This window comes from Haplochromis burtoni, unplaced genomic scaffold (assembly GCF_018398535.1).
Source record: "Haplochromis burtoni strain Fernald_Lab_line unplaced genomic scaffold, NCSU_Asbu1 Contig_335, whole genome shotgun sequence".
In the NCBI taxonomy this organism is placed as follows: domain Eukaryota; kingdom Metazoa; phylum Chordata; class Actinopteri; order Cichliformes; family Cichlidae; genus Haplochromis; species Haplochromis burtoni.
Window position 1 is genome coordinate 658,454 of NW_024582696.1, and position 14,364 is coordinate 672,817.

Genomic DNA, 14,364 nt, shown 5'->3' on the forward strand with positions numbered 1-14,364 from the left:
ATAAACCTAATGACAGGACCAGGAGAGGAAAGCTAAATACAATGAACAAAGAACACATGACATTGTCAGAATAAAACAGGAAATACTAAAACTAAACATGACAACACAACTTAACAGACCTAATGTCACGGTCTGGCTGGCAGACCGTGGGGATGTGAGAAATGAGGACCCAAAATGCAGGACTTGGCGCTGAAGGCAGTGCGTTTATTTACAGTGGTGACAATCCAAACAACAATAAACTCCCCGTGCGATCCCAACTCCCGTTCCGTGTCTTCTCCTTTATCCCGTGCTCCGTGCTCTGTCTCCGTTCCCTGTGTACTGTCCGTGTGCTGCCTCCTGGTCGCCACAATTCCTCCTGAGGAAACACGCATACAAAAGGCAGTCGTGAGTACAACACCTAACGGCAGACTTGCACTAACCTTGCACGATAAACTAAGACTGACGGGAAGTCACTCAACGATCCAGCGTCGAGGAGCTCTCAGCCACACTGTTTTGAAGCTCCTCTGACGAGGCTTGATCGGCGCCAGGTGTGTGTGGATTCCTGGGTGGGACCGGTCAGCTGGCAGGGCCACACCCACCAGGCCTAGAAGTGCCTGCCACGACCGCACCCTCACACACATGCACACACCCATAAACACCTGACAGTACACCAACACGGAAAACAAGACAGCAGACAACCATAATAACAATAACCACAATAATAATGATAATAACTACAATAGTAGTCCAGACTGCTCACGGACCCCGAATCCCTGGAACTGGGTCCGTGACAGTACCCCCCCTCAAAGGGTCGGCTCCCGACGACCCAAAAGAAACAAAACAAAGAACCACAGTACAACCAACCCAGGGGGGTGGCGGGGGGTCCAGGACGGAGGGCCCCAAAACCAGTCCGCTAAACAGCCACCTCAAAGCAACAAAAGAAAAACACAGTTCAACAGTCCAATCCCCCGGTCCAGTGGCAGCAAACACAGTTCTGGCGGCCGACCTGCAGGACGGCAAAACAAGCGGGACCCGCTGCGGGTTAGGCAGTGGCGGCAAAACAGTTCAGGTGGCCTACCTCTAACCCCTTGATGGAAACGCAGCAGCTCCGGCGGGCGGCCACGGGTCCGGCAGCCGCGGCGGAACGGTTCTGGTGGCCTGCCACGGGTCCGGTGGCGGCGGCGCTGCTCCTCCGGCGGTCTGCCACGGGTCCGGTGGCGGCGGAACGGTCCTGGTGGCCTGCCACGGGTCCGGTGGCGGCGGCGCTGCTCCACCGGCGGCCTGCCACGGGTCCGGTGGCGGCGGAACGGTTCTGGTGGCCTGCCACGGGTCCGATGGCAACGTCGCTGCTCCGGTGAGCAGCAGCGAGGCGTGGCACACGGTCTACGACACGCTGGTCGCTGACATGGACGCACTAGACGTGGATGGCGCGGAGGCCGCGCTAGACGTGGAGGTCCCTCAGGTTCGTTGACCTCCGGCTCCGGCTGAGCGGGTCCTTCCTCGGCTGGCAGCGAGAGCTCCTCCGGCTCACTGAGCTCCTCCTCGGCTGGCAGCGAGAGCTCCTCCTCGGCTGGCAGCGCGAGCTCCTCCTCGGCTGGCAGCGCGAGCTCCTCCTCGGCTGGCAGCGCGAGCTCCTCCCGCTCGCTGAGCTCCGGCTCGGGCATGCTGAGCTCCTCCCGCTCGCTGAGCTCCGGCTCGGGCATGCTGAGCTCCTCCCGCTCGCTGAGCTCCGGCTCGGGCATGCTGAGCTCCTCCCGCTCGCTGAGCTCCGGCTCGGGCATGCTGAGCTCCTCCGGCTCGCTGAGCTCCTCCGGCTCGCTGAGCTCCTCAGCTGGCGGTGCGGGCTCCTCCGGCTCGCTGAGCTCCTCAGCTGGCGGTGCGGGCTCCTCCGGCTCGCTGAGCTCCTCAGCTGGCGGTGCGGCTCCTCCGGCTCGCTGAGCTCCTCCGGCTCGCTGAGCTCCTCCGGCTGCGGCGCGGGATCCCCCCGCACGCTGAGCCGGTCACCCGGCGGTGACGATGGCGACATGGCAGCAGCAGGCGGTGGATGCGGTGGCAGAGCAGTGGATGTGGAAGGTGGAACAGATGATGACCGACTGACTAGCTGGGCAGCTAATTGAAGTGAGGGTGATATGTCCAACATGAAGGGTGGAGAGGAAAACAATGTTACCGCTGGCTCAGCAATTTCCAGGGGGCCAGAGGCAACTGAGGCCTCCAGTTCAGCCTCTGGGGAAGCCCTGGGGAGAATCTCAGCCTCCCGATTGTCTGTAGTGGCAGGCTCATGTTCTAGCACTGGGTCCGCGGCTCCTCGTGCGATCAGTCCAGAGTCAGCTGGTTCTTCCCAAACCACAGGAGTGAAGTGAGCTTCGGTTTGGCGAGGATGACGCCGGCGCCGTCTCTTTCGTGTTGGCGGGGCAAAGGGACCTGTCCCCTGTTCATCTGTGACTGGATTAGTTAAAATGACAGGGTCCGGTTTACTCACTGTGGTGACCAGCACTGTCGGTCTTTGGTCTGCTGACACAGAGGTCATTGAAGAAGTGAGAGGAGATGGAGTAGGGCGCCGTCCTCCTTGCAGTGGAGGGTCCAATAGGTGAGCAGCAAGCGGCGGTGGGAAAACCTTCCGCCTATTAAGAAAAAACCAGGCAGCGAGGGCTGCCAGGGAGGCAGCCGCATCCTCCTTGCCCGGACAGCCTAAACCAAACAGTTCAAAGCTAGAGCTAGCCCGCAACACAGTTACAATTTGAATTAGTCTTGCAATGTCCAGAAAGCTCATAGAACAGGTGGTTGAAGACAGGAAGGCATCAAAAAATACGACCTGCATGTGTCTCTGATGTGGATCTGCCGCCTGGATAATGCTCCGACAGTATTTCCAGAGCTGAGCGAGCAATCCCTCCTGTGAGACGGTCCTTAAGTCCGCTGGGCCCATAATGGCTGGATCGTTCTGTCACGGTCTGGCTGGCAGACCGTGGGGATGTGAGAAATGAGGACCCAAAATGCAGGACTTGGCGCTGAAGGCAGTGCGTTTATTTACAGTGGTGACAATCCAAACAACAATAAACTCCCCGTGCGATCCCAACTCCCGTTCCGTGTCTTCTCCTTTATCCCGTGCTCCGTGCTCTGTCTCCGTTCCCTGTGTACTGTCCGTGTGCTGCCTCCTGGTCGCCACAATTCCTCCTGAGGAAACACGCATACAAAAGGCAGTCGTGAGTACAACACCTAACGGCAGACTTGCACTAACCTTGCACGATAAACTAAGACTGACGGGAAGTCACTCAACGATCCAGCGTCGAGGAGCTCTCAGCCACACTGTTTTGAAGCTCCTCTGACGAGGCTTGATCGGCGCCAGGTGTGTGTGGATTCCTGGGTGGGACCGGTCAGCTGGCAGGGCCACCCCCACCAGGCCTAGAAGTGCCTGCCACGACCGCACCCTCACACACATGCACACACCCATAAACACCTGACAGTACACCAACACGGAAAACAAGACAGCAGACAACCATAATAACAATAACCACAATAATAATGATAATAACTACAATAGTAGTCCAGACTGCTCACGGACCCCGAATCCCTGGAACTGGGTCCGTGACACCTAATACGTGATGAATAAATACAAAACCCCAAAACATAGAAAACCCAGGAACAATAACTGCCTAAACTAAAGGCAAATAGGAAATAACACAAAAACTAATAACATATCAAAAAATACAAAGAAAACTCAGAGTGCTGGGTCGGAGACCCAGCCTGTGACAGAGCCCCCCCCTTAAGGGCGGATTCCAGACGCCCGAAAACACCCAGAAAACAAACACAAAACCACGACAACCCACCCAGGGCGGGCGGAGGGGGACCAGGAAGGAGGGCTGGAAACAAAACCCAAAAACAAAGCCCAAGACACACGGCCAGAAAAAACAAACACAAAACCACGACAACCCACCCAGGGACGGGCGGAGGGGGACCAGGAAGGAGGGCTGGAAACAAAACCAAAAACAAAGCACCAGAAGCACACAGGCCAAAAACAACAAGGGTACAAGAGTCCGAGACCCAGCTTCAGGAGGGCGACCATGAACCCGGCAGAACAGGAGCGAATGGCGAAGCGGTTCAGGCGGCCGCCCCGGAGGTCGACAGCAAAACAAAAGAAAGTTCAAAAGTTCAGGAGGCCGACCAGGAGGCCAACGGTCCAGCAGTCCAAAATCCATGAGCTCAGGGGGCCGACCCGGAGGTCGAGAGCACAGCAGGTCAGAGGTCAAAGGTTCAGGGGGCCGACCCCGACGGCAACGATGCCCAGCTGACGGCCCGGAAAGCGGCCGGCGATCCCGAGGGGCAAAACGAGGCTTGGGCGACAGCAACACAGCCGCAGAACCAGGCGAGGCCGACATAGAAACAGAGGCCGAAGCTGGACCAGGCGAGGGCGAAGCAGAAGCCGAGGCCAAGCTGGACCAGGCGGAGCGAAGCAGGAACAGAGGCCGAGGCTGGACCGAGATGGCGAAGCAGAAGCCGAGGCCGAAGCCGGACCAGGCGAAGCAGAAGCCGAGGCCGAAGCCGGACCAGGCGAAGCAGAAGCCGAGGCCGAAGCCGGACCAGGCAAAGCAGAAGCCGAAGCCGAAGCTGGACCAGGTGAAGCAGAAGCCGAAGCTGGAGCAGGCAAAGCAGAAGCCGAAGCTGGACCAGGAGCGAAGCAGAAGCGAGCAGACAAGCGGACCAGGCGAAGCAGAAGCAGAGCAGAAGCTGGACCAGCGTAGCAGAAGCAGAGGCTGGACCAGGCGTAGCAGAAGCAGAGGCGGACCAGGCGAGCAGAAGCAGAGGCTGGACCAGGCGTAGCAGAAGCAGAGGCTGGACCAGGCGTAGCAGAAGCAGAGGCTGGACCAGGCATAGCAGAAGCTTGACCAGGCGTAGCAGAGGCAGAACCAGGTGACAGTGAGGCAGCCACAGGCGGTGGCTGGACGGGCTCCTCGGGCCCCCCAGCTGACGTGGCAGGAGGCTGTGTAAGTTGCAGCAACACACAGTCTATAGTGGGTGAAATGAGTTTGTATGAGTTCTCAGACTGAGGTGTGGCAGAACCAGGCGAGGCGTCGTCCTCAGGCTGAGGCGCAGAAGCAGCAAGCGGTAGCGCAGCAGGTGGTGGTCCTGCAGGCGGCGGCACAGGAGCGCAGGTGGTGGCGCTGCAGACCACAGGTGGTGAAGCAGAAGGTGGCCAGGACGGGTTCCTTGGGCCCGCCAGCTACACGAGGTGTGAAACTGGACGGGCTCCTCAGGCCCTCAGCTGACGTGGCGTGAGGCTGGACGGGCTCCTCGGGCTCCAGCTGACGAAACATGAAGGCCTGGCTGGGTTCTCCCGAACCTCCAGCAGACGAAACATGAAGCTGGCTGGGTTCTCCCGAACCTCCAGCAGACGAACATGAAGCTGGCTGGGTTCTCCCGAACCTCCAGCAGACGAAACATGAAGCTGGCTGGGTTCTCCCGAACCTCCAGCAGACGACAGTGAAGCTGGCTGGGTTCTCCCGAACCTCCAGCAGACGAAACATGAAGCTGGCTGGGTTCTCCCGAACCTCCAGCAGACGAAACGTGAGGCCGGACGGGCTCCTCGGGCCCTCCAGCTGACACTGAAAAAGGCTGTACAAGCTGCACCTCCGTCCCCGGCTCCAAACCGGCCTGGATTGCAGTCCCACAGCAGCTTAGCTGAGCCTGATGGCTAGCATTTCCAGTGAAAACAGTCTCATCATAGCCGGGCTCATGAACCGGAAAGGCAGTGTCAGTTTCGATAATCTCCTGAGAAAAAACATGAGGAGCCAAAATATAGTCACTCACTTGCGTTCGTGGTGCGGAGCGTCGGTGGCGCGCACGCTGCTTTTTCTTGTGAGTGGAAGACGGCGGAGCAATGGGTGGAAATCCCTGGTAACTCCGAGGTCCCCCGAGAGCCAGTCGAGTACCCCGGAAAGAGGGCTCGTGCTCCGGAATGAGCCATGGCTTCCACCGGAGCTCCTCCTCCAATAGAGCGCAGAATATCGACTGACGCTCGTCGTGATCCAAATCAATGGTGTCCAGCGCTTCCTCGCGCTGGACCGTGGCAGGAGTATGGCGAGACTGTGATGAGGGCGTGGAAACTGGTGAGCTGAGAGGTGGTGACGCTGCGGCGAATCTCAGCGAACCGACACGGACACACTCAGGTTCTAGAGGCAGCAGTGGAGACGACTGATTGTGGGGTTGTTGTGACTGGTGGGTGCTGGAAGCCATTTCCTGACTCGACAGTTCCTGGGCCTGCAGCATCTCCTTTATCCTCGTAAAGGCATCAACTATGGCAGGTGAGTCCGGGAGCTGGAGAAGGCGGGGATCCCTCTCCATAATAGCTTCAGCAACGTTAATCACAGCTTGCTCTTCAAATCGGGCGCTGTAAAGATGCGGTCGAGGATCGCTTGGATCCGAGCCGTCTCCTCCAGACACTCGGTGAGAGCTGAGTCTGCTGGGTCATACTCGTCGGGTCGTACTGTCACGGCGGGGTGCGGCGATGTGTGTGGAAACAGGACCCAAAAGCAGATGACGACGAGGAGTAGTAAGGTTTTAACAGAAAGGTGAGGCTTTATTAAAATGACGGCAGGGGTAAACCAGGAAACCAAAACAAACTGGCAAAACACTAAGAAACAGAACACTAAAGGTACTAAGACCAAAAACTATAACTATGGAGAAAATAAACAGGCAAAGACGAAAACTAAGGCTAAGGTCAACATAACAAACGACCCGACAATGGCATGAAGAAAACAAAAGGCTTAAATACAGACATGAGGTGATCAGGGGAAGTGGAGACACATGGGGGAACAGCTGACAGACATAAACCTAATGACAGGACCAGGAGAGGAAAGCTAAATACAATGAACAAAGAACACATGACATTGTCAGAATAAAACAGGAAATACTAAAACTAAACATGACAACACAACTTAACAGACCTAATACGTGATGAATAAATACAAAACCCCAAAACATAGAAAACCCAGGAACAATAACTGCCTAAACTAAAGGCAAATAGGAAATAACACAAAAACTAATAACATATCAAAAAATACAAAGAAAACTCAGAGTGCTGGGTCGGAGACCCAGCCTGTGACAGTCTCTACCTCCCTGAAGTAGAGGATCTCAACAGTGTCAGAGACGGGTTTTTTGACAGGGAGGGGCAACCTGGACAACCCATCTGCATTGCAATGCGACTCCGATTTGCTATACTTGATGTCATAAGAATGTCCTGACAATATCCAATTCACCCTGACTGATCATTGGATAGTCATAAGGGTTAGTTGTGATCAGAAGAGCCTCTGAAAGGAGAAATGAAGTTAACTTGTTTTTTTGCTTAGAATGTGATTTTAATGGATTTAAAATTTAAATTTACGTGTCCTGTCAACATACCCAGAAGCTCAGGCTTGTGGCCTGTCATCAGCTGATAGAAGATATGGTAGCTCCTCTCAGCAGACAACTGGAAGGTGACACGGGACTTCTCCAGCAGATCTAAGGACAACAGATTAATTTTGACACTGTAGACATGAGACATCACAGTCAAAACTGCAAAATGGATCATACATGCATTTATTTCCTTGGCTGTCATTGGGCGTGTTTGAAACTTTTTTCAGTTCTGTTGCTTTACTTATAGCGTGCTTCACAGTATACCTTATTATACTTTAAATGTTCCGTGAAGTTGCAATATGTTCCTACTTATACTTACACAAGATAACTGCTGGGTTACAGTATATAACTTATATATATAGCGTAACCACACTGTTCATGCATCCGTGTGTTCCACCACAACAGACAATATTACTTCTTCTGAAATTAAGTGACTCATCTCTTTATGTGCTGTAAAATAATTTCTATCACAGATAATGGTAATTTACACTGTGGTTCAAACTTACATGTTTCAATATCAGCTGAAGACAGCTTGCCAGATGTGCCAAAGTGAATCCTGATGAATTTACCCTACATGGGTAGATCTTTATTAATATTGCCTTTCATGAGAGCAAGTAGTAAAAAGCTCATTTACATTAACTCATTTTAATCACTTACAAATCGAGAGGAGTTGTCATTCCTCACAGTCTTGGCATTACCGTAGGCCTCCAACAGAGGGTTGGCAGCAACAATCTGATCCTCAAGAGAGCCCTGCAAGAATATATTGTGTTTATGTGAGCTGATCTTCCAAAATTGATTTTCTTTTTCTGTCACAAAGACGTTGATGCAGAATAAAAAATCTACCTGCATTTTGCCAGCTGCTGGCTCAGCCTTCTTAGCTCCAAGAGCTGCAATTGTTGCAAAGTACTGGATGACACGTTTGGTGTTGACAGTCTTTCCCGCACCGGATTCTCCACTGGGGTTTATGTGACACATTGTTAAAATGCCTTTATATCGTTTTTATATATTTTGCATACAGTTTTTATTATACTCACGTAATCAGGACAGACTGGTTCTCACGATCTAAAAGAAAAACATATAAGCATGTCTTGAATAATCTTAGTATTCATTTATTTCCTATCACTTATAAGTAGCTATGTGGTAAGAAGCAATTTTTTTCACGCAATGATTAATGGTCATCTCTTTAAGTAGAAGTCCTAAATGCATTTAAAGGCTTTAATAGGAAATTGAGCTTACCAGTGAGCATGGCCTGATAGGCATTGTCAGAGATGGAGAAGATGTGGGGTGGAGCCTCAATCCTCTTCTTTCCTCTGTATGCTGCTACACATGTAGCATCATATACAGGAAGCCACTTGTAGGGATTGACGACAACGCAGAACAACCCAGAGTAGGTCTGTATCATAGACAATAAATATCATTTAAACATTTACAGATCAGCATGATACTTTCCTCTCACACAAAGCAATGTGAAAACTTACGTAGATCATCCATGATGCATAACGCTCTTTGAGGTTAAACAACACAGATGGCTCATTAAGGTGGGTCATCATGGCCATGTCCTCCATCTTATCAAACTTTGGAGGGTTCCTAGGGTGGATTTCATCCTCCTTTACAGTGACCGTCTGAATAGATTTTAATGATCCATCAGACAACTTCATCTTTCACAGTTCGGCATTATATATTTAACAAACAGATAAAGTACATAGATTATTCATCTACCTTTCCTCCATCTGTCTCAACAGTGGCTTTACCACCCTCCTTCTTGACGAGTTTCCCCTTGACATACATCTCATCAGTATCAGTCACAAAGAAGGCCGTCTTGGCATCAAATGGAGCAGTCTGGGCCTCAATCCTCTCCTTTTCTGGCTTGCGGAGGTAAATGGCCGCTGGGCCATACTGCGCCATCTCCGCGTCTGTGCTCATGGTGGCACTTTACTAGAGACTGAAAATATGATGGATTGACACATGATTCAAATACTGTACTTATTATACAAACCATAATTAACATCCATTCTTTTTGATTCGTGGAGTTTACCTCAGCTGATGCAAACAGAAATTCCTTGGTATCCTGTGTATGTCAAGGTGCTATAAAATAAGTAAACGTATATCAATGGACATTTTACTCTTTAGTTTAAGAATCCATTCAAAAAGCAAAATTTTCAATGCCATTAAAAAATATAATAACCCGACACTTAAAAGTGTAAAATATAAACTTAATGAGCGCATATAATACACAGTAGATAAAACATGGTAGCTGAATCCTTTACTGTACTCACCCGTCTTAGATGCCCGTCAGCTAGAGCAAATGTCCAGAGCTGCTGCTTTTATAAACAACGACTCTGCTTCCTCAGCATTTACACTCTCCTTAGTTTGGTCATGAATGTCTGACACCTTGCTTCTTGATACTGATATGGTCAAAAATAACTGAATTACCTTGATTAATTTTCCACATATGAAATCCTTCTTTTCTTATAAAACATATTTTTTAAATTAAAAAAAATAAAATGTAAAATTCTCATGTTAATATAGCTGGATTCCTTAATGAAAAAAAATATTGTCAATGTATTTTGGTTCATATATTCCTTCAAATGATTATGCCCCTAAAAATGGAAAATGTACGAAATTTTAACAGAATAGTTAGTGGTAAATCACAACAGTGCTCTGCATGGTTTGTGGGTTATTCATTCCAGTAAATCTTGAAGATAAATTGATATTAACTTGACACAGTATTTAATAAGCTTGTCTGTGCGCCCAAGTATCTTTGATATTTTGATATCCAGTTTTAAACTTGCAGTGCCACTGGTGTATAGTTACATGACATAAAAATCCAAGACATCTGGTATAAAATTCAGAGTCAGACTTTCTGTTATTGCCAGAAAGGTGTTATATATAGCCACTGGGAACATAATATTAGGTACTTTAATACTATAAAATAGCTTGGTATGATTACATTTAATATCTAGTTGGATACAAATGAACATACAGTGTTTAGGTTCCAATTTTGATGAACTAAGTGATAAATTGTTGCTGGATGGGAACATCTGGGATCACAGCCAGGATTAGCTTTCATTTCCAAAGCTTGCAGAGACTTGTCTTAATGCTTGCTATCTTTCTAGCAGGACACGAGATACTATCATGGTCAAAAATAAATCCAGCAAAGGGTGGAAGGAGTGATTTGTGGTCGGCTCAAAAGATAGATATGTTCATTTTTCAACATCATAGGGATTAGGATTAAAGACAAGAAATTAATCATTTGAGCTTATCTATTTGATTTTCAAGTTTTTTTTCATGAAGAGTAGTCAGGTGTCAAAAGCAATATGTTGTGTGTTTTCACTCTAATTCCAAGGGCCAGGTGGAATTACAACTGCAGAGCAGACACAGCATTACAACCAAAAATGGAAACATTTTACTCTGCTTTTTTTAGCCCTAGTATTACAGAAGAACACATTACACAGATTGCAGTCTAATGTTGTAGTGCTTTGCGAGGTGTAGAGTATTAAGTGTTTAATGTCATAATACTCTGAGGAACCCCCTCTCTGTGCGCCCCTAAATTTATGGATGCTCTTCAATGCATCCATCAAAATATGAATGTATGTAAATGTTACAGAATTCATTCTGTTGTTGTGATTTGGCACTATATAAATAACATTGAATTTAATTAAATTGAATTCAAAGACAATGGCAGTTGGAATAAACGCATTGAGGCAATCCTTGAGGGGAATCCTCATTTTCGCCAGTTCAGAGGATTTATGGGCTTGATGGATGATCTGCACAAAGCCCAGGAGACAATGCAAACTCGGGTAGTCCCGGGATTCAGCACTGAAGCAGCAGCAGCAGTGGACAGAGCTCTAAATGATGCAACAATGGCAAAGACATGAAAATAGGATTTCTGCATTTTCTGTATTTCCTACCCTAATAAGGCTCCACTTTGAACATTGTTTATATTTACTTTACTGTGTTCATTTGTTTGTTCATTTGTTTTACTATGACAACTGTTCCGTTAGATTTTTAATATTTATGCAAAAGAGTGATTTAGGAACTTTAGGTCTAACTCTCACCATGAAAGACCTTAGATCAGGAGTGAGTGGTAAGGGCTAGGTAAGGGCCTTGAAGTCCAGTTTGTCCTAATTGTGGTCTCATTTTGGGTTGTTCAATCCAGCACTGGATGCCTCCTTGTCCTTTTGGACATTCTCTCCACCAGTGTCCACATTCTCCACATGTATTCCAGGTAGCGTAAACTTCATAATTTAAGAGTGGCGGACAGAGGTGGGTAGTAATGAGTTACATTTACTCCGTTACATTTACTTGAGCCCTGCGACAGACTGGCGACCTGTCCAGGGTGTACCCCGCCTTTCGCCCTATGACAGCTGGGATAGGCTCCAGCGCCCCCCGCGACCCTGAAAAGGACAAGCGGAAGCGATGATGGATGGATGGACATTTACTTGAGTAAGTTTTTGAAAAAAAATTACTTTTAAAGTACCTTTTTTGCACGATACTTTTTACTTTTACTTGAGTACATTTGTGCAAGAAGAAACAGTACTTTTACTCCGCTACATTTACAAAATTCGATCGTTACTCTTTAAAAAATAATTAGTTTAACACATTAGATAATATGCTGCCAGTAGGGTGCTCGATTATGCACGGACCGGCCTTTAAGGTGTCGCGGATAAATGAGGGAGGGGCTAATAATCGGCTCAGTCATTTTTAATGATCGTTGAAAGCCCAGATCGTAATCGTGATTAAAATTCGATTAATTGAGCAGCCCTAGCTGCCAGTGGAGTTTCCGGTAACTTTTTTACCAATGAGATGTGGCCATGCAGTCACATGACCAGTTTGAAACTGTGGAGGGCAGAGCGGCCCAAGCGTTTCAAAGTAGCGGACACACGGAAAGAAGAAACATGAAAACATGGCAGAGTCGCTTAAAAGCAGTACAAAAGAACAGCTATGTCTTCAGTGTCGGTGTCTTCAGTGAGAGCCAAAACAAACCAACTTTTCAGCGTGAAACAATTAAACTTGTGTAATGAAGGGCCCCCCCACCTTCTTCAAATCCAACAAAAGTGGTATCAAACGTTTGTGCTACGTTTGTGCTGGTTTGTGCTGCAAAAATTTTCGTTTGTGCTGCTATCATTTTAAAGATATTAATAAAAATTTCTAGAGGTCATCAGAGGTCAACCAGCCCCCCCACATTAATTAAATCAAACAAAATGGGTGTCAATCAACTGTGCTATGTTTGTGCTGGTTTGTGCTGCTAAAATTGTCGTTTGTGCTGCTTCTGTTTTAAAGATATTAATGTATATGTAAAGGTCAAAAGGTCAACCAGCCCCCCCACATTACCCAAATCAAACAAAATTGATGTCAAACGTTTGTGCTACGTTTGTGCTGCAAAATTTTCGTTTGTACTGCTATCATTTTAAAGATATTAATAAAAATTTCTAGAGGATATCAGAGGTCAACCAGCTCCCCCACATTACCCAAATCCAACAAAAGTGGTGTCAAACGTTTGTGGTACGTTTATGCTGGTTTATGCTGCAAAACTTTTTGTTTGTGCTGCTATCATTTAAAGATATTAATAAAAATTTCTAGAGGTCATCAAAGGTCAACCAGCCCCCCACATTAATGGAATCAAACAAAATTGGTGTCAATCAACTGTGCTATGTTTGTGCTGGTTTGTGCTGCTAAAATTGTCGTTTGTTCTGCTTCTGTTTTAAAGATATTAATGAAAAGGTAAAGGTCAAAAGGTCAACCAGCCCCCCCACATTACCCAAATCAAAGAAAATTGATGTCAAACGTTTGTGCTACGTTTGTGCTTGTTTGTGCTGCAAACATTTTTGTTTGTGCTGCTAACATTTTAATAAAATAAGGTCTTGATGCGTGCTTAATCATCCAGGTAAGTAAATCCCAAAAGGTTGATTCTGTTCATCTGGACATTTTCAGTTGGAGAAACGTTTCGTCACTCATCCAAGTGACTTCTTCAGTCTCAGCTGACTGCAGGTTTCCCCAACCTTATAAACAGTACATTTGCATAGTGAAGGAAATTAGCACCACTTAATGAACAAAGTGCTGGGGGGTTAGTTCCATGATTGTTAGTATGCAAATTCTTATGACCATTGATCAATGATAACTAATCAAAGCCTACTGATTAATGGCCATGAGTACCATTCACAGTAAGTGGGGAATGGCTACAATCACAGCATTGTAGGATGGCGAAAGATGTACCCTTGGGCCCCCCTTCTCGATTCAGAGATGGTCAGCATCCTGGCAGCCCGATGGACAAAGCTGTCTCTCAGTCTGTGTGTTCTGGCCCGGAGGCTCTTCAGTATCCTTCCTGATGGCAGCAAACTGAAGACGCTGTTGAAGGGATGAGTGGAGTCACCTGTAATGGAGAGGACCTTCCAGATGAGGCAGGTGCAGCTGCTCTCACTACCCGTTGTCATTTTTTCCTGCAGGACCCAGTGCAGGAGTCATACCACACAGTGATGCAGCTGGTGAGGATACTCTCAACTGTGCCTCTGTAGAAGGTGCTCATAATGGGGGTTGAATCTCTTGTGCTTCTCAGTTTGCAGAGGAAGTAGAGTCGCTGTTGGTCTTCTCCACATTTAGGGACAGGTTGTTGTTGCTGTACCACTCAGCCAGATGGTTAACTTCACCCCTGTAGTAGATCTCGTCGTGAAGAGAAGGGGGCTCAACACACATCCTTGGGGAGCCCCCGTATTCAGTGTTCTTGGGCTGGAGGTGTTGCTGTCGACCCGTACTATCTGCTGTCTTCCTGTCAAGAAATCTAGCAGCCAGTTATACAGCAAGGTGCTGATCCCCAGCAGATCTAGTTTGTCAATGAGTTGCTGGGGAATGATGATGCTGAAGGCTGAACTGAAGTCTATGACATATGAGTCTCTAGTGTTCAGATGTGTGAGGGCTGAGTGAGGGGCAGTTGAAATTCCATCATCGGTTGAGCGTTTTGACCGGTATGCGAACTCAAATGGATCCAGGTTGGGGGAAAGC

At 48.2% G+C, this 14,364-nt stretch overlaps 2 protein-coding genes across 2 annotated transcripts in view; both read right to left on the minus strand.

Moving 5' to 3' along the window:
- The window catches only part of LOC106633645 (myosin heavy chain, fast skeletal muscle), a 46,318-nt gene extending 36,629 nt beyond the window's left edge, over nucleotides 1–9,689 (minus strand). Inside the window, 11 exon segments of the mRNA XM_042228599.1 lie at nucleotides 7,225–7,280; nucleotides 7,372–7,470; nucleotides 7,872–7,935; nucleotides 8,023–8,115; nucleotides 8,209–8,320; nucleotides 8,400–8,427; nucleotides 8,602–8,758; nucleotides 8,844–8,987; nucleotides 9,085–9,307; nucleotides 9,401–9,450; nucleotides 9,642–9,689. Of these exon segments, the coding sequence (XP_042084533.1) occupies nucleotides 7,225–7,280; nucleotides 7,372–7,470; nucleotides 7,872–7,935; nucleotides 8,023–8,115; nucleotides 8,209–8,320; nucleotides 8,400–8,427; nucleotides 8,602–8,758; nucleotides 8,844–8,987; nucleotides 9,085–9,288 (957 nt within the window). The 5' untranslated portion in view covers nucleotides 9,289–9,307; nucleotides 9,401–9,450; nucleotides 9,642–9,689.
- Nucleotides 241–1,784, minus strand: LOC121815856 (pre-mRNA-splicing factor 38A-like). The gene is made up of 2 exons (XM_042228601.1): nucleotides 444–1,784; nucleotides 241–355 (listed from the first exon to the last, which is right to left on the minus strand). Exon 1 carries the CDS (start codon nucleotides 1,758–1,760, stop codon nucleotides 906–908), a length of 855 nt encoding a protein of 284 aa, XP_042084535.1. The 5' UTR covers nucleotides 1,761–1,784; the 3' UTR covers nucleotides 241–355; nucleotides 444–905.
- Nucleotides 9,690–14,364: the final 4,675 nt, after the last annotated feature.